Consider the following 25,463-nt stretch of genomic DNA (forward strand, 5'->3'; position numbering starts at 1 on the left):
CAGAGAAAAGTTACCTTGGGCTATCACCAGCACGTGTCAACGAAATCTGCAGCCCTGGGGAGAGAAGTCTTGCAAACAGATGATGGTAGATCATAAAGCTGCTACCCTGCCCAAAGGATGCCATCTGGGCTCCCTCTCCCTCAGTCCTACGCAAAGGTAGATTAATTTTACCTCTGCCTTTATACACGGGAAGTTATGTTGCCCCTGCTTTAGTCTAGCTCTTCCTGGAAACTATTGACTGCTTAATGAAATGAGATTTCTGTCTGTACTTGGGACCTGTTGCTGGTAATGTCTCTTCCTTCCAGTAACACAGCAGTGTGCAGCCATCCTGGCCTGTTTTGTGGTGTGCTGCTGCTTGACTTCAAGCCAAGTCTGGTGTGCAAACAGCATCTGGATCAGACATGCATATTTTTTAATATGGATCTCTCATGATGACTGCAAAAGAGTGAGAGGAAGTACTGGAGCAGGGAATTGCATTGAGTGTAATAGTGCAAAGCAAGGACCTGGAAGGATCTGCCAGTCCTTATTGGAGTCTCATTGATGTGTTTTTCCCTGGCTCATATCTCTCCCCTTTCCTCCTCTCTCAGCTTGGAATCATTTATTTTGTAAACGAAACGGAAAGAGCAGAAGTTGCAGACATGTCATGTCATTCCCTGGAGTGAAGGCAAGTGCACAGAGTGAGTGCCTCAGGCTGTGTGTGAAGAGCCTTTTCAGGGAAGACAGCTTGACAAATCCCTTGTTTGCTTCTTTCTCTTTGGTGTAGAGTCAAGGGAAGGTTGGTAAACAGTGATTGCACAGCTTTCAAAATAAAGACTTCAGGCTACAAAATAAAAAGAGGTTAATCAAGGTTTCTGCTTGGCTTTCCCTGTGCTGCAAGAGGGGGAGGAGCTAGATCTCTAACTCTGTTCTTCACATCACTCTTTCTTTTGAGGCTTTTACTTGCAGAATTTTTCATTGTCCCTTTTTGGGACATCTGTGAAACCCCTAGGCCTATTGCAAACACCTGGCATTAAATCTGTGCAGCAATACACAGACCATTACTGTGCAGAGCAGGAGAGGAGCTAAATTAATTCCTGAGCAATGAGGTAAATTTACTGCAAGGAAAGGAAGAGCCCTGAGACATGAATACTTTTGCAATATTGTCATGCTGCAAAAGGATCAGTGTTCACTGAACTTTTAAGCACAAAGGATGAAAAATGCTCTCTGTAATCAAGTAGCTTGAAACAAATTTTATAAACAGAGTGAGATAGCAGGTAATTTTTTCCATACTTCAGTTTTACACTCCCACATAATTAGTACACAGCTGACAACATTGTTTTTTCTTGTATAGGATACATTTTCCAAATTAGTACAAAGTATAAAACATTTAGGTTTTTGTAATAGCAAAAATGTTTCATTCATTTGGAAGGTGAAACAGAATTAAATCAGGGGTGATATGTGGGTGGTTTTGGTATCATTTCTACTCAAATGTCACTAGCAGCAACATGCAAAGTTTGCTGTGCTTGTCATGTCACTTTCAGATTTAACTGAAAACTCAGAAGCATCAGGGAGGACCAGAACTCAGCAGCTGTGGAAGAACCCTGCACCTCCGCCCTTTCTTTGGAGGTCAGGCAGTGAGATCAGCTACTGCATTTGATAATTGCTAGGCTGAGGGCAGCTGAAATATAATATTTCAATGTCTGTATTCAGGCTGTCAGAAGGACCTCAGACTTTGCAACTGTTGTGCTGATCCAAGATCAGCCCCTTCTGGGTTTGTAGCCTGACAGAAACCTCCTGAGCCAATAAATCCATATTTCAGGGCTATGGTGCCTGAGGAGCTTCCAGGCAAGGTAAAGCTGCTGAAGCTCAGAGCATCCTGGATACCTGCACTGGCTCACCCCGGAGAAGGCACAGGTAACTTACCCTGAGCTAGGGGGAAGAAAAAGGCAGTAGGAACACTGTCATGCCTGGTCAGGGAGAGAAGGCTTGTCTTCACTGCAAGAATGGACATCCACGAATCAGAACTGCCTCCCTCCTTTCCTTCCCTAGCCACTCTGACTGTTTAACTCCCAGAGGCCACCTCCATAAACAAAAATATGGGTACCAGGCCCTCTGATGATATCCAGCATCCCTGGAAATGTTACCCCATCCCTGAAAGCATCCAAGGACAGGCTGGTTGGGGCCCTGAGCAGCCTGAGTTAGTGGGTGTCCTCCCTTCCCACAGCAGGGGGTTGGAAGTAGATGATCTTTAAAGTTGATTCCAGCCCAACCATTCTATCATTCTATAATTCTGTGACCCGTTTGGGATGGCCATCAAAGGGGATTCTGTGAGACCCAAAACCATGAAAAAAAGCCTATCCAGTGGCATATATCCTCAGTTTTGGCCAGATCAGAGAGGAATTTTGAAAGGAATTTTGCAAGGTTTGAATATACCAGACAAAGAGGAATGTTAGATTACAATTTGAAGTTTCCATGGGAAAAATAATACTAGTGATTATTTATCAACAAAGATCAGAATGATCTGCATCTCAGTCCTGAGGTGATTAAAAAGAGACAGGTCTGGGCAAAGGTAACTCTCCTGTGTTTCTAGTTACACTTCAGCATTAAAAGTTATATAAAGTGGCAATACATTTTTTAGCAGAGAACCTGTCCAGTTGTATAATTTATTCTATCTTTTGTATCACAATGAAAAAGTCTATTTCAATAGTTTATATGTATTTGAGTTATGAAACGTTATGTGTAAAGATGTTAGAAAATTGAAGCAGAACTGGGGTCATGATTAAATGGTTAACTTATTTCCCAAATGAATGAGAAAGGAAACAGGGTGCTGCAACCTTTTGCTCTCACTTCCTCATGAGAGAAGCCCTAGAGGCTGTCCCAGCGAGAGCGGGGCTGTTGTGCACACACATCTCAAGCAGCCATGGGGAACTGGGTGGAGAATGAAGGACTGTCCATCTTCGTTGTTGTAAGTACAATTTTTACTGTGATTTGTGTCTAGTGAAAAGTTCTACAGAAAGCTGTGCTAAGCAGTTCTCGCTGTGCCAGTGAAAGATGCACCTGATTATGCTGAAACTGGGGCAGCAAATGCAAGGAAATGCTTCAAGGGAATAATTTTAAGGAGCTCTCTGGTATTTCAGTTGCTGTAGGCTTCATTGTTAACTGAGAAAGGATCATTTATTAACTTTGCTTTGTTAGAAATACTTTAGTTAAGCAAAACAAATAATTTTAACTTAACTATATGCACTTCAACAGAGAAAGCAATTAACGCAATCACCCTTTCTTGCATTTTCATGAAGAGAAGTGGGTGTAACTGAAAGCACAGTGTCTTGATGGTATAAAATATTTATTAATGTCAGATTCAAGAATTTAGAGCAGAGATTCATAAATCCTTCATTGAGACAACTAGTATTTGAATTGAATTTTCTTACAGTTTGCATAAAGTGGCTGTGAAAGTAGGTTAAATTAATTCTGAGATAGATTTAGAAGTATAGAAAATCCCAGTTGCATTTACAAGTGCTAAAGAGTAAGCAGGGCAGTCCTCCTTGGAGAAAACTAAGTTTATATTCTAGTGTTTTCTTTTCTTTACTTCACAATGTAATACAAGGGCTAAAGGCATACCTCTATGTGGAGGGAGCAGAAAACACAGAACAAAGTTTCCCTGCATCCTCAGAACAAGCTCCTCAGAAAACCATAGCTTAGAGATAAGAAATGGCTTGTGAAATGATGAATACAAGAAGGAATCCAGCTTCCCCCCCTTGGAAGACCCTCTTATCTATCTTCAATATTAGTGGTTCATCCTCTTTTAGTATCCATAGGCCAGCTTTGAATGTAAAATCCCTCAGGGATTGGTTAGAATGTAGAATTTCCTTGGTAATTGGTGCAAATTGTAAAACCCTCAAAAGATATAAAAACCCCTGTAAAACAATAGCCGTTGGTATATGTAGACAGGATGCCTTCATAGAATAAACTATGGATTTGTGCCTCTCTGCATATGCTGATCTCTTAACCCCGCTGGTCTGAGAGCTCACTGTGAGCCAAAATTCCATCTGGGCAAGGCTCGGGAACGTGCTCCATCTCTGAGGGCTGCAGGAGCAGCCTCAGGGATCCTAAAGGGACCCCAAAAACCCCCACCAGTGACACCTCTATACATATATTATGTACATATACATATATATATTAAAAACATATAAAAACCAAAATGTAAGAAGAGTTCAGGCATTGTGTCTACCTGTTGTTAGTAGATGTAAATACAGAGAGGAAGAAAAAGAAGGCATAGAATTTGCATACTTGTGGTGACTGAAATGTGAGTATTTCAAGAAGTATTTCTGCTGCTATGAGCAATCAGTACTTGTGTATGACCTTGTAATTTAGGATCATAATCCCATAGCTGTGGCACTTCAGTGCTTTTGAAAGGGAGTGACTGTGTTTGCTGTCACCTTCAGTGACTTGAGGAAGTTGAAACTACCAAGAGGTGAATTGTGGCTTTTTCTATTTTTTTTTTCCCACCAGAACTGAAATATTAAAAGAATTAAGTAAGAGGCCTTTATTTTGTTCAAATAAGGAATTTGATTTTTGAACCTCAAAGCTATAACAAGGTCAGGGTAATAGGGAAAGAAACTAACAGACATATTTATAAAGAACCCAGCTAAAAGGAAACCTTACCCAAGTGTTCTGCTTTGTCCTCTACATCTTTACTGCACACTGAGTAGGCAGGGGGTTGTCCAGTACTTGACAGGAACAGGACAGACACAATTCCTACTGATGCACCTCAACAAAAAGAAACACACTGCCAGAGTGTGCCACTGTCACTTTTAACAAAAATCCCAAGCACTTAATCCTGAAAGGAGCTTGGTATTTTAATGAAGTCTTGGTGATTTCCTGTATACTGCCTTACCCTGATGGAAATCCCTTCATTTCCCAGTATTTATTTGCATTTTTAAGATCTGAAATAATCCCAAGGGGTTTTTTTCAGTGTTATTTGAGCCAAAGGGCTAGCAAAATGTATGGTTTAGGAGAGGCGAGGAACTATAATGTCACCTTTTCTGGAATTTCTCCCAGTTCTCAGATTTTCTCTCCATTTTAATGCACCACTTAGTAAAACCATTTAGACTGACTGCAGTGATACAGATTTGTTTCAATATGAGATGTGAAATCAGCCAACCAGCTCCAGGAGGACAAATATCCAGATCCATTATGATCTTTTTTGCCAGGTGGACTTATAGCTACCTAAGAGTTAATAACATGTCTTTCCCTAAAAAACCTGCACATCAGGATGTGTAAGTGTGAGGAAATTCTGCAGTACAGCTACAAAGAAGCCTGGTTTGGGGTAGTCCACATGCTACCAAAGGGCCTGTGTTGAATATTCACTGCTCACTGCTTTCAGACCCTCTTCTTGAATTCAACCCTATGTGTAATTTAACCCATCTAAATTTAGATCTCAAGTTTCTTTGTCACAGCTTCCAAATCTTCCTCTCACATAGGTTAAGGTACCTGTGGAACTGCCATTTGGAAGCATCCCTAACTTTCAATGGTATTTGGAGATTTAACTGGACTCAGAATTAAACTGTCATTGTAATATGACAGTCCTGATACAACCAACCCTAAACTCCTTGACCTGTGAAAACGTTTCCTCTGCACATTGCTGTACTTTGGTCTATTGCCACTCCTGTACTGTGTTCACACATCAGAGCCTATTTAGACCAGAAAGATTTCTATCACCCCTGCTGAAAACTTTATACCCAGCAGTGCAGCTCTCTGCACAAACACAAAAGTAACTGACTGTTATCTGAACTGTGTAAATTCAGATGGATTATTTCTAACAACAAACTGTAAGCTTCCTGTTTAATTCTCTTTCAGCTTGTGTGGCTGGGCTTAAATGTCTTCCTCTTTTGGTGGTACTACCTTGTGTATGATGTCCCACCCAAATTCTTCTACACCAGAGTGCTCCTTGGTGTAAGTACAAGACTTTATTATTTTGGCACAGACAGAGGACACAGCAGTTTTGAATAGTTTTAGTTGATCAAGACTGGATCTAGTGGCTGGAGCTGCAAGCTCATGTAGGAGTCACATGCAAGCAGATAACTGAATGCAGGTAGATGTCCAGTGCTTCTGAACAGAAAGCTGCTACACAAAATACAGAGACCCCTTTCTAAAGATGTTTTCAGTTAAATTTTATGCTCCTGGTAATTAAATTAAGCATTAATTGTGGTTACTTTATTAAGCAAAAGATGAGTAAAATATTGCCATTGTACTATTGTACAGTCATTTCTCCTTGCAATTATTTTTCAGAGTATGAATAGTTTATAAAGATATTGACTCTGAAAAGCAATCATTATTCATATATTTATCAAGAATGTGAGTGGTGGTCAGGTAGTGAAGTGATCCTGGATCCTGGGCTATTCCATTTCATCCAACCAGTTAATGCAGCATAATGTGTCCTACTACAAACTTGCTTCCAAAGCTACCACAGGTCATGACCAATTGACAGGGAAAATTAATTTATTCACATATTTTAAAACTCTGCTCACAGACACAAAAATCAGCCTAAGCTTCAGATTACAGAGCACAGCATTTTGCTGAAGGTTTGCAAAGCCGTGGTTTAATTCTACAAAGCATGAAATCGCATTCTGCATACAGTTTCTAGTCTGTGATCAAATCCTGTCCTTTGCAATCATGGTGCAGTTGCCTTTGAAGTCACAAAATCTCATGCTTGGATAAGTAGAGATCAATGTAACCCCAAAGAGCTGTGATCTAAAACCAAAAAGGGTCTCAGTCCATGCAAGGACAGAAAATATTATTTTTCTTCCTTTCATTGCATTTTGATTAATAGGTTCATTATTGCTTCATTTCAAACAGTTCAAAAATCTTAAATAATTCAGGATGTAAAGACCAACATTAAGGAAATAGATTCCTAAAAGCTGAGGCAACAAACTTCCTTAGACTCCTTTACTGACAGAGAACTTAAACCACTTCTCTTACAAGCTGACCATTTATCATAAAAGCCCCACCAACTGAAACCACAGACTCTTCACAGCCTTGGGACACAAAACTCTACGAATGGCTTAGATTTGCACCTGTGTTTGACTGTTGAATGCCAGATGTGACAGGGAGCTTTTTTTACAGCCATATTAATTCAAAACTGAAAACAGGAGGTGTCTGTCTGTCTGCAGGAGTGCGTCCTCCCTGCACATGTGTTTCTGACTTGACCAGAGCATGATTCCATTAAACATTCACGGTGTAAATGTGAACTCTAGATCTCACACTCTTTACAAGTTGTGATATAATGCATAAATAAAATCTGTGCCTACCCATGCTCTGGATAATATCTTAGGTAATGCATTTAATTACAGCATGTCTCTAATTACAGCGTGCTCTGGCTCTTGCAAGGGCCCCTGCAGCCTGCCTGAACTTCAATTGCATGCTGATTCTGCTGCCAGTATGTCGAAACCTGCTCTCCTTCCTCAGAGGATCAAGTGCGGTAAGATGAAGAAAGAATTTCAAAATTTATGAAAGATAATTAGGTAAACAGACATACAAATATACCAAGAAGCTTCGTCCAAGTTCCCCAAATATACTGTATTTTGAGGATGTCCTCTTATAAGAAGCAGATAAGCCTGGAGTTTTGCTATGAGCAAGAGGGAGGTCTAGTGGGGTATCTAGAGCTCTAGAGTTGAGAGTTTAGGTTTGAATTAGTCTCCTTTGAGTCCTCCCTTTTTAGCTGCCTGCTGGCCATGGTCCTGCCCTGCATGCAAAGTCTCTCTTTTGGCTGGCAGAAGCTGTTGGTGCTCCCACCCATCCACTTAGAGAGGGAAATACTAGCCCCTGTGTGTCTTTGCATGCTCAGTTCTTAAGGTAAATGTAGTAATTTTTAGACTTTCAGAATGGCGCTTTTTTTCACCTGGCTCATAAATTACATTTATTCTTGTCTGAACTGCATTTCCATCTCAGATGAAATAGTTCCCAGGCCTTTTGACTTTTTCTAGCTCCCAAAGGCAGATGTTATACACAGCACTGAGGAACTGACACTAAGAAAAGGACAACTGATCCTAAGTGACAGCTGGAGAGGCTTCCTATGATAATATTGACTCTACCAACTGCCAAAATCTAGATTTCTGGCTATTACAGCAAAAATAATGCAGACAATGCAGGCCATGGTCCAGTGAAAAAGCAATATTCCCCTCAAGTTCATGAGTTGTCCTTCCAAAGGTATAATGATCCTTCCTTTCTTTCTGGACACTTTTAACATAGAGGCAATCAACAAAACCAGTTCCCAGACGCTGTTTTTCATCTCTAAACCCAGTATATATATTTTAATGCAAATGAGACAGCCTGCTGGGGCTGAAAAGGCAGAGCAGAAGAGGAAGTGATAAAATAGATGCAGTGTTTCAAGAGTCCTTCATAAGGCCAGGAGGTGGGATATGAAGCAATAAGAAAATAACCAGAGACAAAATAGGCTGTACTTCCATTTAGTGCACACATCTTCACAATGAGTGTGGCTGAATAAATGACATGTGCCTGCCATCTCATTTAAACTCTTAAATTATATTTAGGAGCAAGGCCAGTGCTCTAGCCTTTCTAAGGAATAACACTTAGGAATATAAAATTGGAAATACATGTCAGGCTTTCAGTCTTTTCCTATACTCTTCAGATCCTGAGATGCTACAAAACAGACAGCCATACCCTCCATTAATGTAAAAGGAAAAAGGATAGCAGATAAAGCTGCAGCGTTAAAGTTGTTATTCCCTTGTCCTAAGGCAGATCAGCAAGTATCAGCCAAAATCCAGAGCTGACTCCTCTGGCTGCAGAAGTCAATAATGAACATAAATTTAGAAAGAATTAATGTTGCTATGGATGAATGCACCTGGAAAATAATGAAGAGCTCTTGATCATATGAGGCATTTTTGGATTGCACAGGTGAAAGCAAGCTGGGCAGAGGTCTTCTGAGCTCAAAGCAGTCAAAGAGCTGGGGATACATAAGGAGACTACTGGAAGGCCAAAACTTGAATCTGGGTTTTGAGAATTGTATTCCAGCTGGACTTTGTGCTACTTGTCCTGAATTGCTCCTCTGCTAACATGCATAACTTAACTTTTCTGACCAAGATCCTGGGAAAGCTGTCCCTTTTGGGTATTCAAGCTACAGAGTCAGTCCTTCTGCCTTGGCACTGTGGTAGAGGTACTCAGGCTACACGTAGCATAAAATGAGTCCCAGGCAGGGAAATACAGTTCCATTCCTGCTGGCAGCACACTCTCCTGCTGATAGCTGGGAATGAGGAAGCAAAGGGCTCTGAGGGTGAGCAAGCAGGGCAGGGAGGGGCATAGAAGAGGACTGTTAGACAGCTGGTGTTTGTTTAGCTTCAGTAGCTTTTTGCAGTAAAGCTACACCTCAGGAAGGATGGAATTTTAGATCTTAAACAAAACCCACATGGCCCAGTGAGCCACTGGCAGAGGCAGCACTGTGGTGCCTCAGCACAGGGAAACAGCTGCTTATGCTTGTTGTGCTGTTGTCTCTAGTTAGCTATGCTCTGCAGGTAACAACTGTGAGGGTCTATAAGAAAAATCATTTAAATGTCAAATAACTTATTGGAAGAGTAGTGACCTTCCCAACAGCAATGTCATTGGGGTCAAGAAGAGGAAAGAATGGTTCAAACACAGTGTTCAATGGGAATGTACTGAAAAGTCTTCCCCTCTCCATCCTCCCACCCAGAAATCACATGTTACAAAGTTATTTGGTTTTAATTGAAAGGATAGCTGTGTTGTGTTTTTCATGTCCATTATTGCTGAATTCACTGTTCTTGATGAGCCTCATGACTGAAGGCAGCTGGAGCCCTCTGCCATTGTCTGGCCTTCACTTTTCAAATCAAGTGGCTTTTGCCAGGGAGTCAAGCACTGCCTTACTATGCTACATTTTATTCCACAATGTTTTTGTGTTGTCTCTCAATACAGGTGATACAAAAAGGTCAAATTCCCCTGGTCGTTATTATAGTCTGAAGTCATTGGACAGAATGTTTTCCTCTTGTGAGAAAATATTTGTGGTAGTTTGCATAGTGTTTTGTTCCCTAATCTTGCCAGCAAACACAATGTAAACATACAACACATGACAATCATGCTTTCTACTGTGTGGGGACAGCAAATGCCAGATTTACAGGAACTTAAGGTTTTAGGAAAACTCCCAGTGACTGCAGCACAATTCAGATGGGGCCTGTTAGGAACTCATCATTATTAGAAATGAAAATATAATTCTGCTTTTCTTGAAAGCCAATTTCTTTGGTTTGTATCTGCAGAGATTTTTGCTGTTTGTTTTTGGGTAACTCCAAAATCAAATTGTAAGTGAACGACTGGGAAGTATACCCAGTATTTTGGGGAAGGAATGCCTTCATATCACCACCACAGGAGACTCACACGTTTGGGGTGGGAGCACCCTGAGACAGTTACACCCAAACTTTGCAGCCTGTTTCTAGGCTGTGAAATACAACAGGATCCTGGTGCTATCAAAGCACTCACTGCCATGACAGATTGTGATCACTCCTTTTGTTTATAATGTGAAGTTTAAAACAGATAAGATGTATTCCTCTGTCCTATTGGATGTTAATTTTTTTCTCCTTATCAAATACTTTATTTCAGTGGGACATATTTAAGCATAATCTGTAATTCCTCTTTTCTGAAAGACTGGGGGAAATATTTTTGTCTATATTTCGGAATCCTATTTTTTTCCTAGCAATGCCACCAATGTGTTCAGGGTTTCTCTTTTTGTCCCTGCATTTAAAAAGTGTGCATAGACAACATGAATAGTCTTCAAATACTTTTTTCTTTCAATCTTCAACCCAAAGTGCTGCTCTACCCGTATCAGACGACAGCTGGACAGAAACCTCACCTTTCACAAGATGGTGGCCTGGATGATTGCCCTTCACACTGGTTGGTACTCTAATGTTTCTTTGTTTATTGTTTTCTTGTGTATTTTATGTGGAATCCAGGTGGCATGCAAGTTCTTAAGGATATGGTCAGAGAGCTGATTTAATTAGAGGGGTCAGTGTGTGCCAAGGCTTAAATCAGCTTCCAGATATGTGCCAGCTGTCAGAGAGCAAAAGATTAGAAATAATACCTTTATTTTGAACTGTCAGTACAATTTATGATAGTTTAATAAAGGGTGTTTAGCAATGTCCTGAGAACTGGATACATTGGCTTTAATTCTTGTTTAGACTTATTTCTTATCTGGCGTGTCTGAAACAAATAATAGAAATTATTTTTAAAAAGGATATAAAAAACTTGGACCTGTTTTGAAGGTAAGTAAGTGTCTACTTATAGGAGGAGGTGGTTCAAATTTTGGACAAATTTGCACAATTTTACCCTACAAAAACATGTAGTGGAATTTGTGTGAACACCTCAGCTGGTTTAGATTTTTGGATTCATTCAGCCTAATGAGAATATTACTAATGATTAAAATTTTGTTCTGCAAAACTGCAGAACAAAGCAGCACTAATAAATGTGATCCCAAAGAAATCCAGATTCACTTCTCAGCTCTCTTACAGAAGTCCTGGATGAAGATGATCCTGACAAATAGTTTAAGCCATTCCATGTTTCAGTATCTCATATGTTAGAGTTGAATTGTTGAAAGCTTTTGTTGAACAAAAATATACTGGAAATTTCCCTTTATTTCTTTCCCTCCCTCACCCAAAAACTGTAAAATTCAGGTGATAAAGCTTTAACAGTAAAATACATCAGTGATCTGCAATTGTGATGAAGATGGCAAGAGCAGCAAAGCTCTTAAACTGCAGTTGAAAAATGTGACAAAGTTTCAAACGTTACCCAAAACCGCCGAATACTTGTGGTCAATGCTGATTGTTCCTTTCCTGTCACTCCTAGCAATTCACACCATTGCACACTTATTCAATGTGGAGTGGAGTGTGCAAGCCCGTGTGGAGGAGAAAGGCACTCTGGCAGCTGTGCTTTCTGCCCTTGGAGACAAACCACAAGAAAGCTATGTCAACTTCTTCAGACAAACCATTGGAGTAAGTGACATGGGGCTCTGAAGAGTAACATTACATTTGTGTGGGTGATCATATAGGAACATTTGAGCAGAGTGCCTATTTCTGGTGTCCCCAGTCTGGGTTTGAGTCACCTTGCAGAAAAAAACATGTAGAATCCATTCTTCTATATTTGCCAGTAATATTGTTGCTGAGCTTTGGTAGTAATTTAGACTTTTCCACCTGGGGATTTCAAAGTACATTTAAAACATTATGTAAATACATACTCTTTAAAACAGTGTTCTGACTTAGACAGAAAGGTACACAGAAATCAAGGCAAAGTTTTGAAGCTGGGTGGCTTAAGCTCTGGTCAGTGGGGAAAAACAAAAGAAGAGACTTCCCTACTCCTCAGAAGAGCACTGAGCATCCAAACTCTGCATGAGTTACAAGTCCCATGGCTGTGCAACACCAGAGCAAAGGAGAGTTTTCATTTAACCCCTGAAATACGGATGTAGGACTTCAGCTGTTAACACCAGAGCTGTGCAAATGTATTCACTTTCCCCAAACCAGACCTGCTGAGCCATGACAGAGTAAGAAACCATGTTTGGTGTGTTAATTCATGGGAAGCCCTTTCTACTTCCATTTATCTTAGTAAAGGTGAATGTGCAGAGCAACAAAAATGAGGTGGGATTTTGGCATCAGATGACTTAAAGACTTGTAACAAAGTAAAGGGTTTGGTGAGTGGTGGCTCAACTGGCCCTGCTTTGGTGCAACCCCTTCCTTAGACCACCATGTGCAATTATTTCACAGAATCCCATTGGGGGCCTCTATGTGGCTTTCACATACTTGGCTGGCATCACTGGGGTTGTCATCACACTGGCCCTCATCCTCATCATCACCTCATCCACCAAAACCATCCGGAGGTCATATTTTGAAGTATTTTGGTACACCCACCATCTCTTTGTCATCTTCTTTATTGGCCTTGTCATCCATGGTGCTGGGTGAGTATTTGCACTTATCACAAAATATCTGATAACTACTGAATCTTCATTTAAAGCCCCCTTCACACATGAGTATAGGGACTCCTGTCCCTGGGCAGCAGTTGTTTTTGATGGCAGTGATGGGCCAACAGAGGCTCTCACTGACATGTGCAACAAACTGTCCACACACAGGAGGTTTCATGTGACTTTGGCATACTTAAGTTGGCTGGCACTCAACTTCTTCTGATGTCTCAATTGCAAATGTCTTTTCCAAGGTTTCTGTTTCTAATTGTTAATTTACCTTTCTCTCAAAAGGAATTGCATCTGCACACATGCAAGAGAGGATATCTCAGTATAAAAATTATGTAGAGTCTTGAATAATGAAAACTATATTTATATAGATTTATGTTTCAGGTTTGGATGAACTTGTAATATCAGCAGCATTTAAGAATAGATTTTTAGCTGTTTCAACTTAGAAACAGTCATTTGTAAAGTTTTCTAACTTTCAAATGCCAAACATCTTTTTCTGCTGTTGCCTCATTCCATATCTTCTTCTGAAAGAGCTGAAAAACCTAATGAAACAGTTTTAACACTACACAAACTATTTTAGCACTTAGAGAAATGAACTTTAATCCATTTTATAAAACCAAAGAACTGGTGAAAAAAGAAGAAAGACTCAAGTATCCAAGCTACATTTCAATAGTTCATAATTACAGTACATTGTCCATTTTAAAGGAAATACTACATGCAATAGAAAGTGTCCTTTAAAAATGTCTAGCAAAAATGACTATTCAAAACCACTTCCTTACAGTCCATTAGTACCATAAAAAAGACAGAAATGAAAGTAAAACGGGAAGAACAAAAATAGAAGGCAGATAGGAATAACCCCCAGCATATTTGTCCATTCCAACTTTCATAACAAGGAAATGGTTTGAGCAAAACTTGTGGAAGGAAAAGAACAAATGGTTCATGTTTTGTGCAGCAAACATTGTATAGTTACTGTCCCAATGTCCAAACTTGTCAGTAGTTACTACACAATGCTATCAGAAAGCAAGCATTGCCCATTCTAGAGGTCAGTGGAGAGAACATATTTTATAGAAGTTGAATTTTTATTTACTTCAATGTTCACTGTTCTCCTGTCATCTTAACTGTACTGGAATGAAAAAGCAAGAGTTTGGGCAGCAGTGGTTGTCAGCCAAGTTCAGCTATCCTTTGGAAGCAGGCACACTCATCTGTAGAGGGAAGGATGCTTTCTATCTGTGAACTCAATGACCTCACTTATTTGGCCTTAAAGGTAATAATGACATTTTGAGTTCAGAGAAAATACACTAAGAAATATGAGAAAAGCTTGTTACACTCATGGAAGACATCTCAAGTGTGCAAAGATGGATGTCATGGAATGAGTATGAACTGAGAGTCTCAAAGCAACAGGTTAGGAAGAGGCATAAATACCAGTTTATCTCAGGAGAAAGAAGACTGTCACACATATATCTGTACAAACACACATCCTTTTATATACAGAAAGCTGAGTCAAAGTTTATTGATAGCATCAAAAGGGCAGATTCAATAAGATAGATTATTTACAAGAGTACAGAGTGACAGGACAAGGGGGAATGGCTTCAAACTGAGAGTAGGTTTAGATCAGATATTATTAGGAAGAAATTCTTTACTGTGAGGGTGTTGGGGCACTGGCACAGGTTGTTCAGAGAAGCTGTGGCTGCCCCATCCCTGGAATTGTTCAAGGATGGGGCTCTAAGCAATGTGGTCCAGTGAAAGTTGTCCCTGCCCATGACAGGGGGGTTGGAACTGGCTGATATTTAAGGTCCCTTCCAACTCAAGCCGTTGTGTGATTTAATTATTTGACTCTACAATAATTCTTGTCTGTTACAAACTGTTACAGCACTTTTGAAGTACTGATGTTTTATTGTGCATGAGCTGTATGTCACACAAAAATGTCCCAAATTTCCAAACACAGTAAATATAAAGAAGAGAGAGTGCAGAGGTGCAGTTCACTCTTTTGAAGTTAAAGGAAAACCTTCAGCCAAAAAAGAAGCAATTATAAGGCTATACTGCTGAAAGCTTAGTTACAGTACTAGAGAGAACATCTGCACTGACTGAAAAGGGGAAATAAGTTTTTTCTTTCTCTTGTACGGGGTACTGGCATTGTGAAACCTTGAGAAGGGCCATGGGCAAGGCAAAAACCCCCAGGCCCTCTTTCCCTTTAGCAATGGGCTCCTCCTGTTCCCGTAACTCATCCCAGAGGTGGCTCAGCTGAACCCATTGTCATTACTGGGGAAGTGAACTGTAACTGCTGATGTTCCTGCAAAATGCAACTCGTGATTCTGCTGGGACAGTGTCACTGCTTCCCTTTATTTTTCAGACAGGATATTAATCAAACATTTAATGAAGAAGAGGTTCATTAGTAATACTTATGAGCAGTATCTTACCTCTCAACACTGTGCAGAGATTTTCTAACAATCCTCTGAAAAATATGTTCACAGGTTTTTCTGTTCACACAAAGCTAGGCATGCATATGGCTTAGATACCATGGGGTTTTTTTGAAATATCAGAAATGTAGTCTAGTCCACAGAAACTGAGCTAGAAAAGCAGAAAGAGAAGTCATGGGGAGAAGATATCAAAGAATCACATTGGCATAAAACTGAACAGCCTAATCAGAAGCAGACTTTTTCTAGGGAAAATTCAGCAGATCTTAATCTGATATTTTCTACTAATATCCTGAGGTTGGCAGAAGTCCAGAGAGAGAGGCAGGAAATGGTGAAAAAGAATAGATTTTGTCTCTTGAAACTGAAATTACCTCTCTGCACCAGTTCTGCTACTGGTAATGCAGCTGTACTGGATCAGTCAGGATTCTTTATACTAAAGCAAACAGCAACAAGAAACAAATATAAAAACAACCAAGCAGGAATATTGAGGCCAGATAATTGGCTGATGCAAGCTGCTGTAGCTTCAATAGCTGCTTATTTCAAAAGCAGCTGTATTCATTCATAGCACCTGAACAGCTCTTCCATAGCTTTAGAGGGAAAGGCCAAAGAAAGAATGTGTGCTGGAAACGAATCTCCAGATTTCTAAAATAAACAGCAGAAATAATCTCTGTAGTGGTCAGTAGCAAATTGATTGCTTGTCCACTCAATGTTTTGGGTTTTGGTAGTTCTGTTTGTTTTTTCTTTTGGTCAAGTGGTTTTTTGTTTGTTTTGGTTTTTTGTTTGTTTTTTGTTTGTGTTTTTGTTTTGTTTTGGTTTTTTTTGTTTTTGTTTTGTTTTGGGGGGGTTGTTTATTTTTTTGTTTGTTTGTTTTTTCAATTGACGAAAAGGGTAGGATAACTCAGAAAAGAATGAAGTTTTCTAATTGTGACCACATCCTGGAAGTGGTAATGGATATAGCTCTCAGTTCCTCACCTAATCTTGAAATCAGGATTTTATGCGACAAACTTCTCTCCCTATTTTTATTTATTTAATGGTAACTTTGTGGGTACGTTAGAGCAGTAAAGCTGTATCAAAGCTGTAGCAGTGCAGAAATCAACAACTCCATATAAATAGAGTAGTACCTAGATAGAATAACAGTAAGGAACAGTTACTTTCATTTTTATTTCATTGCCTTAACGGTCTTTACTTTTTTCCCAGTCGTATTGTACGGGGACAGACAGCTGAAAGTCTGGCTGAACACAACCCAGAGGTTTGCCACAAGAACTTCAGTCACTGGGGCAAGAATGCAGCTTGCCCAATCCCTCAGTTTGCAGGGAATCCTCCTATGGTAAGAACAGCTGGCTTGTGTGTGTATCCAGTTGAAAATGTTTAGTTTGCTATTTTTTTCTTAAATTGCATAGAAAACCAACCATATAACCCTCAGCACTATTCAGTGGCAGCTTTCTTTGCATGAAGCAAGAGATTTTGACACGATGGGTTGTAAGCAGAAACAGACTCCAGACAACACACTTTAAATGTACTGTAAAATAAGCACAATTGACAGAAAAAGCAAAAGAGCAATTGGTATCTGAGAACTTTTTATCCAAAAAGTAAACTGCAAAGCAATGACTCCTGAAGATATTTAGAAAATGCTATAATTCTCATAATAAATAGCTTAACATTATTAATGGATTAATGATCCTTAGCAGAAAATAACACCCCTGGAAATGTGAATTTGAAACTTTTGAAGCTTTTATTGACTCACCAGGCTGGTTTTTCTTTCACATTTCAGACTGAACTGTTAACAGATACCACATCTTTTCTTGCAGTAATACGGACCTGAGTCAATAATAGCTTAAGAGTTTTACTCCACATTTCACTTCGTTACATTCTTTTTTAGACAGAGACAAAATTACTTACAGGAAAATGCCTTGCTGTAATTCTAGTAGAAAGTAAAAACTCAACTGCAACACTCAAAAGAGAAAGAAATTCCCTCTCTGACCAGAATTTTGAAGCTGTCATATATCTCAAGGATTCCCTAATCTGGTTAATAAAGAACACAGATTACTTGAAGTTCACCTCTGCATATAAAATTTCCAGGATTTGATTTGGTCTAAGTTGCCATCTCGTCTAATGGAAGCTGTCCCTGTCCACAGCAGGGGGGATTGGAACTCGGTGATCTTTAAGATCTCTTCCAACCCAAACCTTTCTATGATTCTATGATCTTCATCATCTGACTTGTTTCCTTCTGCTTACAGACATGGAAGTGGGTGGTAGGTCCCATGTTTCTGTACCTGTGTGAGAGGCTGGTGAGGTTTTGGAGGTCCCAGCAGAAGGTTGTCATCACAAAGGTAAGTGCTGATGTTGCACTTAATACCTGGCAAAGCATCACCTCCTTCTCTAAATGGTGCAGCAAAGGCAGAGGCTCCTACATAGCGAAATTATCAGTGGAAGGAATTTCCTGACTGCTGTCATGATGCCAACTTCTAACATCCAAATGTAGCCTCTAAAAGCGAGCAAGAGGAGGAAGTTAGCTAAGGCACAGGACTGAATCTTAGGAAAGAAATGAATTTTCTTTGTATTGGGTGAAAAATTACACCGCAGAATTTCCACAGATTTGAGACTAATTTAAGACACAAAATGAATGAGCCCTGAAAACAAGTTAGAGCATGTTTATTTTATGTATCCGTATCTAATGTTGAGCTTCTGTTCCCCATGGTGTGTGGCAGAGATATTAACACTGCTCCTGAAATTCTGACAGCTGAATTAGCACAGCACTAAGCTCAAACATACAAAAACTATCCTGGTCTTTCCCAGTGTGATTTCCTCACGAGGCACTGTGCTGCATCCTGAGGACACACCCTGTTCAAATCATAGCAGGGTTTGGGGGATGACATTTGGTGTTTCTACTGTGCTCTATGAAGATGCTGACACATTGGAAGGCTCCTAAATATTCATGTGCTTTTGGTAATTTTTACCAAAATATCCTGTGAGCCACTACTACATTATATTTCTGTTGTGTCTGTTATGTGCCCTGTTGGCAGAAAATTTCCTTCACAATCCTAAACACCACTGTTAATACCTAAATTAACAGACAGAGAGACTTGATTCGCCCTCTTGAAAATCTCTTTTGAAAAATGAAAATAATTTTGGCAGACAACAGTGACAGAATCACTGGTTTTCTTCTAGAATATTGTTTCTAAAGACTAGCCAAGGTCCCACTTGACTAAAGCAGGAAAACTTCCATTTCCAGTGGTACTGCCTATCCAATATCTGTAGGATAGCTCTGTGTTCTTGCCCTTATATTTACAGTCAGGCCCATTAACTCTGTGCTCCATGTCACTGGGTAAGGTCATCTGGAATTAACAATGTGCACACACAGGTCAGATGATGTGTTACAAGATGTGCCAGTCTGGCCTGTCCCCTTTGGAGTGACTGCAAGTGTGGTGTGAAAAAATACTTCAATCAAAACATCACCATCCTCTGCAGGCTTTCATCTGCCTGTCAGGTGCTGCTCCTCACTCTCAGTTCTGCTGGGAAGAAAGTTTCACCTGCTTTCCTTGCTCTCATATCAGAGGATGATGTTAGTGATGGAGGATGTAAATATATCAACTATCAGTGAAGACAGACTTTTTTTTCCTTATTTTCCCCATTTCCCATCTCACTGTAGGTGGTCATTCATCCCTTCAAGACAATTGAGCTCCAGATGATGAAAAAAGGCTTCAAGATGGAGGTTGGACAATACATTTTTGTTAAATGTCCAGCAGTGTCTAAATTGGAATGGCATCCATTTACACTGACTTCTGCTCCAGAAGAGGATTACTTCAGCATTCACGTCCGTATCGTAGGAGACTGGACAGAGGGCTTGTTCAATGCCTGTGGGTGTGATAAACAAGAATTCCAGGAGGCATGGAAGTTGCCCAAGTATGTACAAAAAGTCTCCATGGTGAAGTCAACAAACACCTATGTCAGTTTTAATTTTGCTCAGCCAATTTAATGCCACCAGTGACACAAACCTTAAATGGTGACACAGATGTGGGTCTTAGATGCCTCTTTACAGTTTTTCTATCAACTCTACCTCCCCTTTTGCTGACTAGTATTCAGTCCAAATATGGATTGTAGCAGAAAAATATCTTTTTGCTGCTCTTTTAAATGGTGTTAATAAATATTCACTCTTGATTTGATAAGCATACTTCCAATTCCAGGATAGCTGTGGATGGCCCCTTTGGGACAGCGAGTGAGGACGTGTTCAGTTATGAAACTGTGATGCTGGTTGGAGCTGGAATAGGGGTCACCCCCTTTGCATCTGTCCTCAAGTCCGTCTGGTACAAATACTGCCATGATGCCACCAACCTAAAGCTCAAGAAGGTACTGTGGCCTCTTTCCCAGACCCCTGTAAGTGTTCAAGGGCCAAGGGTCCAAATCAAAGCAGGCACAGCAAAGGTGATCTGGCTCCAGGCATGCATGAGTCCCAAAAGAAGGAAGAATCCGGTTACCTCTCAAGGTTAGCAGGAGGAAAGCAGGAGGATCTAAAGCAAAAATATAATGAAAGAAGAAATAGCCTACAAGCTAGATCACACATGCTAATACTGGCTGTGGCCCTGGAGATTTCCAGTTGCAGTGGAAATGGTATTTATCTACTCGAGAAACACAAAGTTCAAGGCACTAGTACAGCCTGGGCAAATATTGAATTCCTTCCCCCAGCACAAAGAGAAAAGCTTTTCGTAAGTGGAAGAGCAATGGAAACACCTTCCTCTCCACTCCTGCCCCTGGAAATTCCCTGTGCAGAGGTGTGGGTTCACACTTAGCAGTTATGGTTGTATTCAGAGAACAGAACTGGTTTTGTTACCTACTTTATCTTGCTTGCCAGCAGACAAAAAGAGAGTTCACCTCTAAATCATTTATTTATGCCCTAACAAACTGTTTTACAAGGAGATAAGGGGAAACATTGTAAACCAAAAATGTGGAAGAGAAATAGGAAGATATTTCCTTGTTCTTGCAGTCAGTCATTCAGCTTTATAACCTTCCCATCATCAAAATTCCTGAATAGTTTCAATACCATCCTATCCATCTACTGAAGTATTCAGGACATCTTTTACAAGAACTCTATAATCCTCACTCTGTCAGCAGACATAAACCCAGAAAACATAAGTGCCTGTGTCCCCTGACAACTCATTCTTGTCTCTTCCAGATTTATTTTTACTGGCTTTGCAGGGACACTCATGCCTTTGAATGGTTTGCTGACCTCCTGCAATCTCTGGAGGCTCAAATGCAGGAGAGGAATAACGCAGAGTTTCTGAGCTATAACATCTACCTTACAGGCTGGGATGAAACTCAGGTAACCACACAGTGGAGGATATCACTGCCATAAAACTGGGGGTAATGTTAGAAAATTTGTTTTCATAACTATTCAAATGATCTTTTATCCTGGGCATCTATCTGGTTTTCAGAGGTTTTGAATGCAGACAAGTATTATCAATCAAAAGTTACATGGGATCAGCTGTTAATGTCCACTGACTTAATTTCTGGTTTCCTCTGGCTGTGCTCTGTGGGAAGCAGGCTTTGTTCACAGGAGGAACCTCAGCTGACCGTGTACAAGTCTCTAAAACAGCTGATGCTGCCTAAAGCATGTAATTAAGAGCTTTAGGAAACAGGGAAGCCAATGCACAAAGTTTGAACAATAGCAGCATATTTGTTTCAGGACTCTTGAGTTCTCTGGTCCTGTGCTGGGGATGCAAAGGAGCAGACACTTGAGAATGTGTCAGGAAAGGCTCTTATTCTGTTACTTTTAGTGATGTTTTATATTATATTTATCTCACCATTGCAAAACTCACCATGTGCCCAAAGTGCTGTAGCTCAGCCAGACAGACAGGGACGGGGCAGAAAGGAAAGAAGAAAAGTCCCACATTTTTTTCCTTGGGGATAAAGTTACCTGGAACTTTTTTTGTTTCATATAAAAGGGCTACAGAATGCTGTAAGGCCTGAACTTATGCCTTTAACCACATCTTTTCTTTCTTGCTTTACTTAACTGAGCTGGTCTAGCTAGAAGCTAAACAGGCAAGACCTCCTCATACAGGTCAAACTTTCCAGAGAACAAGCTGGCAGGATTTCATTATGGTCAAGAGAGTCATGTTATTGTATTTGAAGGGAAGAGATTTTTAAATTTTCAGTCCTATGTTAGGGTAAACTTGTTAATTGAAAAAAACCTGCAATTAGTTGCTGTGTTCAATGTTTCATAGCTTTAACTCTTGAGATCACCCAGTCTGGGGAGAAGGAAGGCATAGACACTATTAGTCAGGATTTTATCAGTCTTAGCTTTCCTTGCAAAATACCATAAATTCCATAATCTCATTAGGGAAATAATTCAATCAGTACTGACATTATTACTTTTTAACCAGAACACAATGCTGCCATATTTAACTGTCCTTTGTCTTTCATTTCCCACAGGCCACTCACTTCGTAGTGCATCATGAAGAAGAGAAAGATGTGATTACAGGACTGAAACAGAAAACCTTGTATGGAAGACCTAACTGGGAAAATGAGTTCAAAACGATTGCAGGGAAACATCCTGGGTAAGCCTGTGCAAATTTATAGTGTCTATGGATTTCCTCTATTTAATGGCCATATACACCATACAGCACAATCTTGTTCCTTTGGCTGATAAAGTTTGAAGAGCATTTTTTCTCTCTACCTGTCTCCAGGTACCTTCTAGTCTTCTTTCAGCTATGGACACAATCTATGATCTTGACCAAATTATTCTGACCTACAATTTTTAAAAAATCATTCCTTTTTCACAAAATACTTCTTGGGGTGTCTAATTACTAGTAGAAGATTTAGAAAAAAACTAACACTATCCTTCCAGCTGAAGTAGATAGGAATATCAGATGATGTCTAAATACCTCCAGAACCACTTTCTACCTCTAAAAATAAAACCTGAATATGGATGACCTTTAGGTAACCACCCAAAATTTGCAGGAAAAAAACAGAATAAGTCCTCTCAAGAGTTAATGCTGTAAGCTCCTTGAATCTCTGTTTCCTTGATCTAGTGAGGTTAATAAACCTGTCTTCACAAAGGCTGAGCTGAGATTTAGCCCAGCATTTGTTTTAGGAGCAGCAATAAGTTTTAAGGGGTTATAAGATTTAGGGGATAGATGTCCAGTTCTACTTCAGTTCCTGTAATTGGGAAAAACCTTGCATCTATAGAACATAAAAAATTATTTACATGAAGAATATCCAGCTGCTCCATACCTAGTTTCTGACCATATTTTCGTTTTCTTAACAGCTCCAGAATAGGTGTTTTTCTCTGTGGCCCTGAGGGCCTGGCTGACACACTCAACAAGCAGAGCATCAGCAACTCAGAAGCTGATCCACGAGGAGTACATTTCATTTTTAACAAAGAAAATTTCTAACTCCCAAGCATGCGGGAGTCATTAGATGCAAAGTCTAAAGACTGAATCTGTTTTTCTATTTGGAGTCTGGGAAGGACAGCCCAGCTTCTAAATTTCGGCTACACTAATGCAGGTCCCTTTGCTTCTTGGGAATTATTTTGGCTCTGTGGTAGAGTAAAAGAGTCAAATTTTATCTTAGGAAAGTTTTCACTGCCCTCTGTGTGCTGGCTATTCAGCAGAAATCTGTTTTGTTTGTCTGTGTGAGGGGATTTCCCCTCAACTGCCTTTATCCTCCTATTATTCACTCTTCACTGCTGAAGAGTGGAGGCTGCCTTTTGCTTTTGGGAGCCAATTCACACTCATAAAGCTTAGTGCTATTAAACAATAAAGCATTCCAGCATAATGCTTGCTGTTAGGAGGCAGCTCAGCTCATCCTGGCTGCAGCCAATCCCTGGAACAAGGGGAGTTGTAAAAGGATGACTGGGAAAGTTAATTCCTTACCAGAGGAAAACTCCTTTGTGCACCAGCACCTTCCAGGCTTCCAACATAAGCCTTAAACATCCTCCCCAGGAGAGAACACATGCAGCTGAAAAGAAGCTGCTTCTCCTCGGGAAAGTGAAAAGGAACCACCTGGGGTTCTGAGAACCACACCAGCTGCAGAGGGATGGCAAGGACGGATTCAACCCAAGTCCTGCACCTGGAGTGTGAGTCACTGCTTGGCTGCTCTGAACACCCTCCTTTCACATCTTCAGGCTCCCGGTGCAGGGATGCATGCAAGAAGAGGTTTTGTGTTTTCAAGACTGCCCTTCCTGGTTTTCAAGGCTGTAAAAAGCTGTTGCTGAATGATTTAATGGGTACTTTCTGAAGCACTTTTTGGCCCTATTGCTCAGCTGCTCCTCTTTGATGGTGAAACAGGCTTTGAGAAAGCAATGGTCACTTTATTCACAGTTAGGGAATAGCTGTGAGTTAAGTTTCTGATGTGCACAAGACTCCCATACACAGCATAGTGCCTCTGTGGGGACGCTACAGGCAGCAGGTTCTTAAAAACAAACCAAGAAAGGGAACCAAAACTTTTAATTCTGGCAAGAGAGGAAAAAACAAAATAATAAAGCCAGCAGCATAGGAAAAAAAATTGAAAAAGCAAGTGAAAAAGCTCTTGAAAGAGCCACAGTTCAGTATATCATGTCTTCCATTCATCCCAGTTTCCTGCTTAGTGACTTTTAAACTCCACAGCCAAGCCCTGCAATAGCTCCTGCACAGCACAAGACCTTCCTGGCAGGTTCTTGCAGCCACAGAAGAAAGCTGTAGTCTCCATCTGCAATTTCAGACAACTTTGTGCAGCCATCTGGTTGCATGTAGCTTATTTCATACCGCAGCTTGCCAGACAGGATATGTGTTCTCTCTTTACAGCATTTTAAAATGTTATCCAGGCTCTGAATGCTACTTCAGAAAGACAACCTACCAGCTCCTATTTATTAATATCAGTTATCAATGAATGTTGGCAAAGATCTACTCTTGGTGGGGAATTTTACAGTTCTTTCCCTTAGAAGGGCCATATTCAAATCCACATAATTCTGTCTGACACACGTCTATTAAATCATAACACAAGTATAGCCAAAGAAACTTCTTCTGTGGCGTAAATATTGCTACTGAAATATAATAAGGGTCTCATCCTGTGCAAAGAGTCCTGAAATATTTGCCCTTGATTTTAATGGAAATGTGATCAGGCTTTTATAATCTTATAAAGTGGGCAAAGGGGAATTGCAAGGGGTCACATGGAGACAGCATATTTATCATGAGAAAATTTTCTGTACATTGCCATGTTTGTTCTTAAAACATCGGAGTCTTTCTTTACTCAGTCACAGTGGCATTCCCTGACCAGCTGCAAACTTGTACCAGGGCTTATTTGAACCTTGAACTCAGAAACAGTAATTCTGTGTTTATTAATAAATCATTGTCTTCCTAAAACATATGAAAGAATAAGCGAGAGTTTCTCCATTTTTTTTCCAAAAGTTAGTTATATTAAATCCTGCTAAAATAGTGAGCCATGCACAGTCAGTCATGGTCTGAATATGAATATTTTCTTAAATCTAGGATACAAGAGTGAAATAGATAGCACTGAAATGCAAATACAAGAAATAAACTAACTTGAATCCTCAGGGCAGCAGGCTACAGGTGAGCTTCAAGGACACTCCTTTCTTGTGGCCAGATGTCATTGCTTGCAACCTGACCATTGCTATGAGTTGGGCCTCTGGCTGAAAAATTCCTCCTTCTGTGTATTACGAGGTGTACTGAAGTCTGATCTCTGCTTCAGTGCCAAAAAATTACTACTCAAATGAAAAATGTTCTTCTGGGGGCAAGAAAGGACAGTTGTTGGATTATTAAAATAACTGTTTCACATAATGGAAGTAATTAGGAGTTCAATTCAAAGTTCACTTATGGCCTCAGCATAGGCTGTTTTCCTTCCCTTCTTATATAATATTTTCTCTGTCTTCCCATATGTAGTCATCTGAAATAAGCAGTTAGTTAATTCACCCATATCCTCACTCTCCAATCCATGGTAGTTAGCCTTAGATTTAAAGACTGTGACCCCCTGGGACACTGGGCAGCTCTGACTCCCACTGGCCTCACCCTGACTTTGCAAGCTGGGAGGGGGCTTTGGAGAGGATATGGAACTGAGCCTTACTCAGGTGATGTATCCAAGCAAGAACTTGATATGACTGGGTCTCATCC

General features: G+C 40.2%; 1 protein-coding gene across 2 annotated transcripts; it reads left to right on the forward strand.

Annotated features, from left to right (window-relative positions):
• On the forward strand, positions 1 to 24,713 carry CYBB (cytochrome b-245 beta chain). 2 transcript variants are annotated; one of them, XM_088160367.1, is made up of 13 exons: positions 1 to 156; positions 5,836 to 5,931; positions 7,346 to 7,456; positions 10,806 to 10,890; positions 11,839 to 11,984; positions 12,750 to 12,940; positions 16,561 to 16,690; positions 17,601 to 17,693; positions 19,013 to 19,266; positions 19,548 to 19,710; positions 20,534 to 20,680; positions 21,790 to 21,914; positions 22,625 to 24,713. In XM_088160367.1, the coding sequence occupies exons 1-13, from the start codon at positions 118 to 120 to the stop codon at positions 22,749 to 22,751; spliced, it is 1,707 nt and encodes a 568-aa protein (XP_088016493.1). In that variant the 5' UTR covers positions 1 to 117; the 3' UTR covers positions 22,752 to 24,713. The 2 variants fall into 2 exon arrangements, with proteins under 2 accessions (XP_088016493.1, XP_014732314.1); XM_014876828.2 differs by lacking the exon at positions 1 to 156 and adding an exon at positions 2,822 to 2,944.
• Positions 24,714 to 25,463: the final 750 nt, after the last annotated feature.

This window comes from Sturnus vulgaris, chromosome 2 (genome assembly GCF_052056855.1).
Source record: "Sturnus vulgaris isolate bStuVul1 chromosome 2, bStuVul1.hap1, whole genome shotgun sequence".
Classification (NCBI taxonomy): domain Eukaryota; kingdom Metazoa; phylum Chordata; class Aves; order Passeriformes; family Sturnidae; genus Sturnus; species Sturnus vulgaris.

Bases quoted from the DNA above. Each gene is read 5' to 3' on its own strand.
- CYBB (XM_014876828.2), top strand. From the start codon at position 2,900: ATGGGGAACTGGGTGGAGAATGAAGGACTGTCCATCTTCGTTGTT. The intron at 2,945-5,835 runs GTAAGTACAATT...ATTCTCTTTCAG, and splicing joins GACTGTCCATCTTCGTTGTT to CTTGTGTGGCTGGGCTTAAA. The intron at 19,267-19,547 runs GTATGTACAAAA...TTCCAATTCCAG, and splicing joins GAGGCATGGAAGTTGCCCAA to GATAGCTGTGGATGGCCCCT.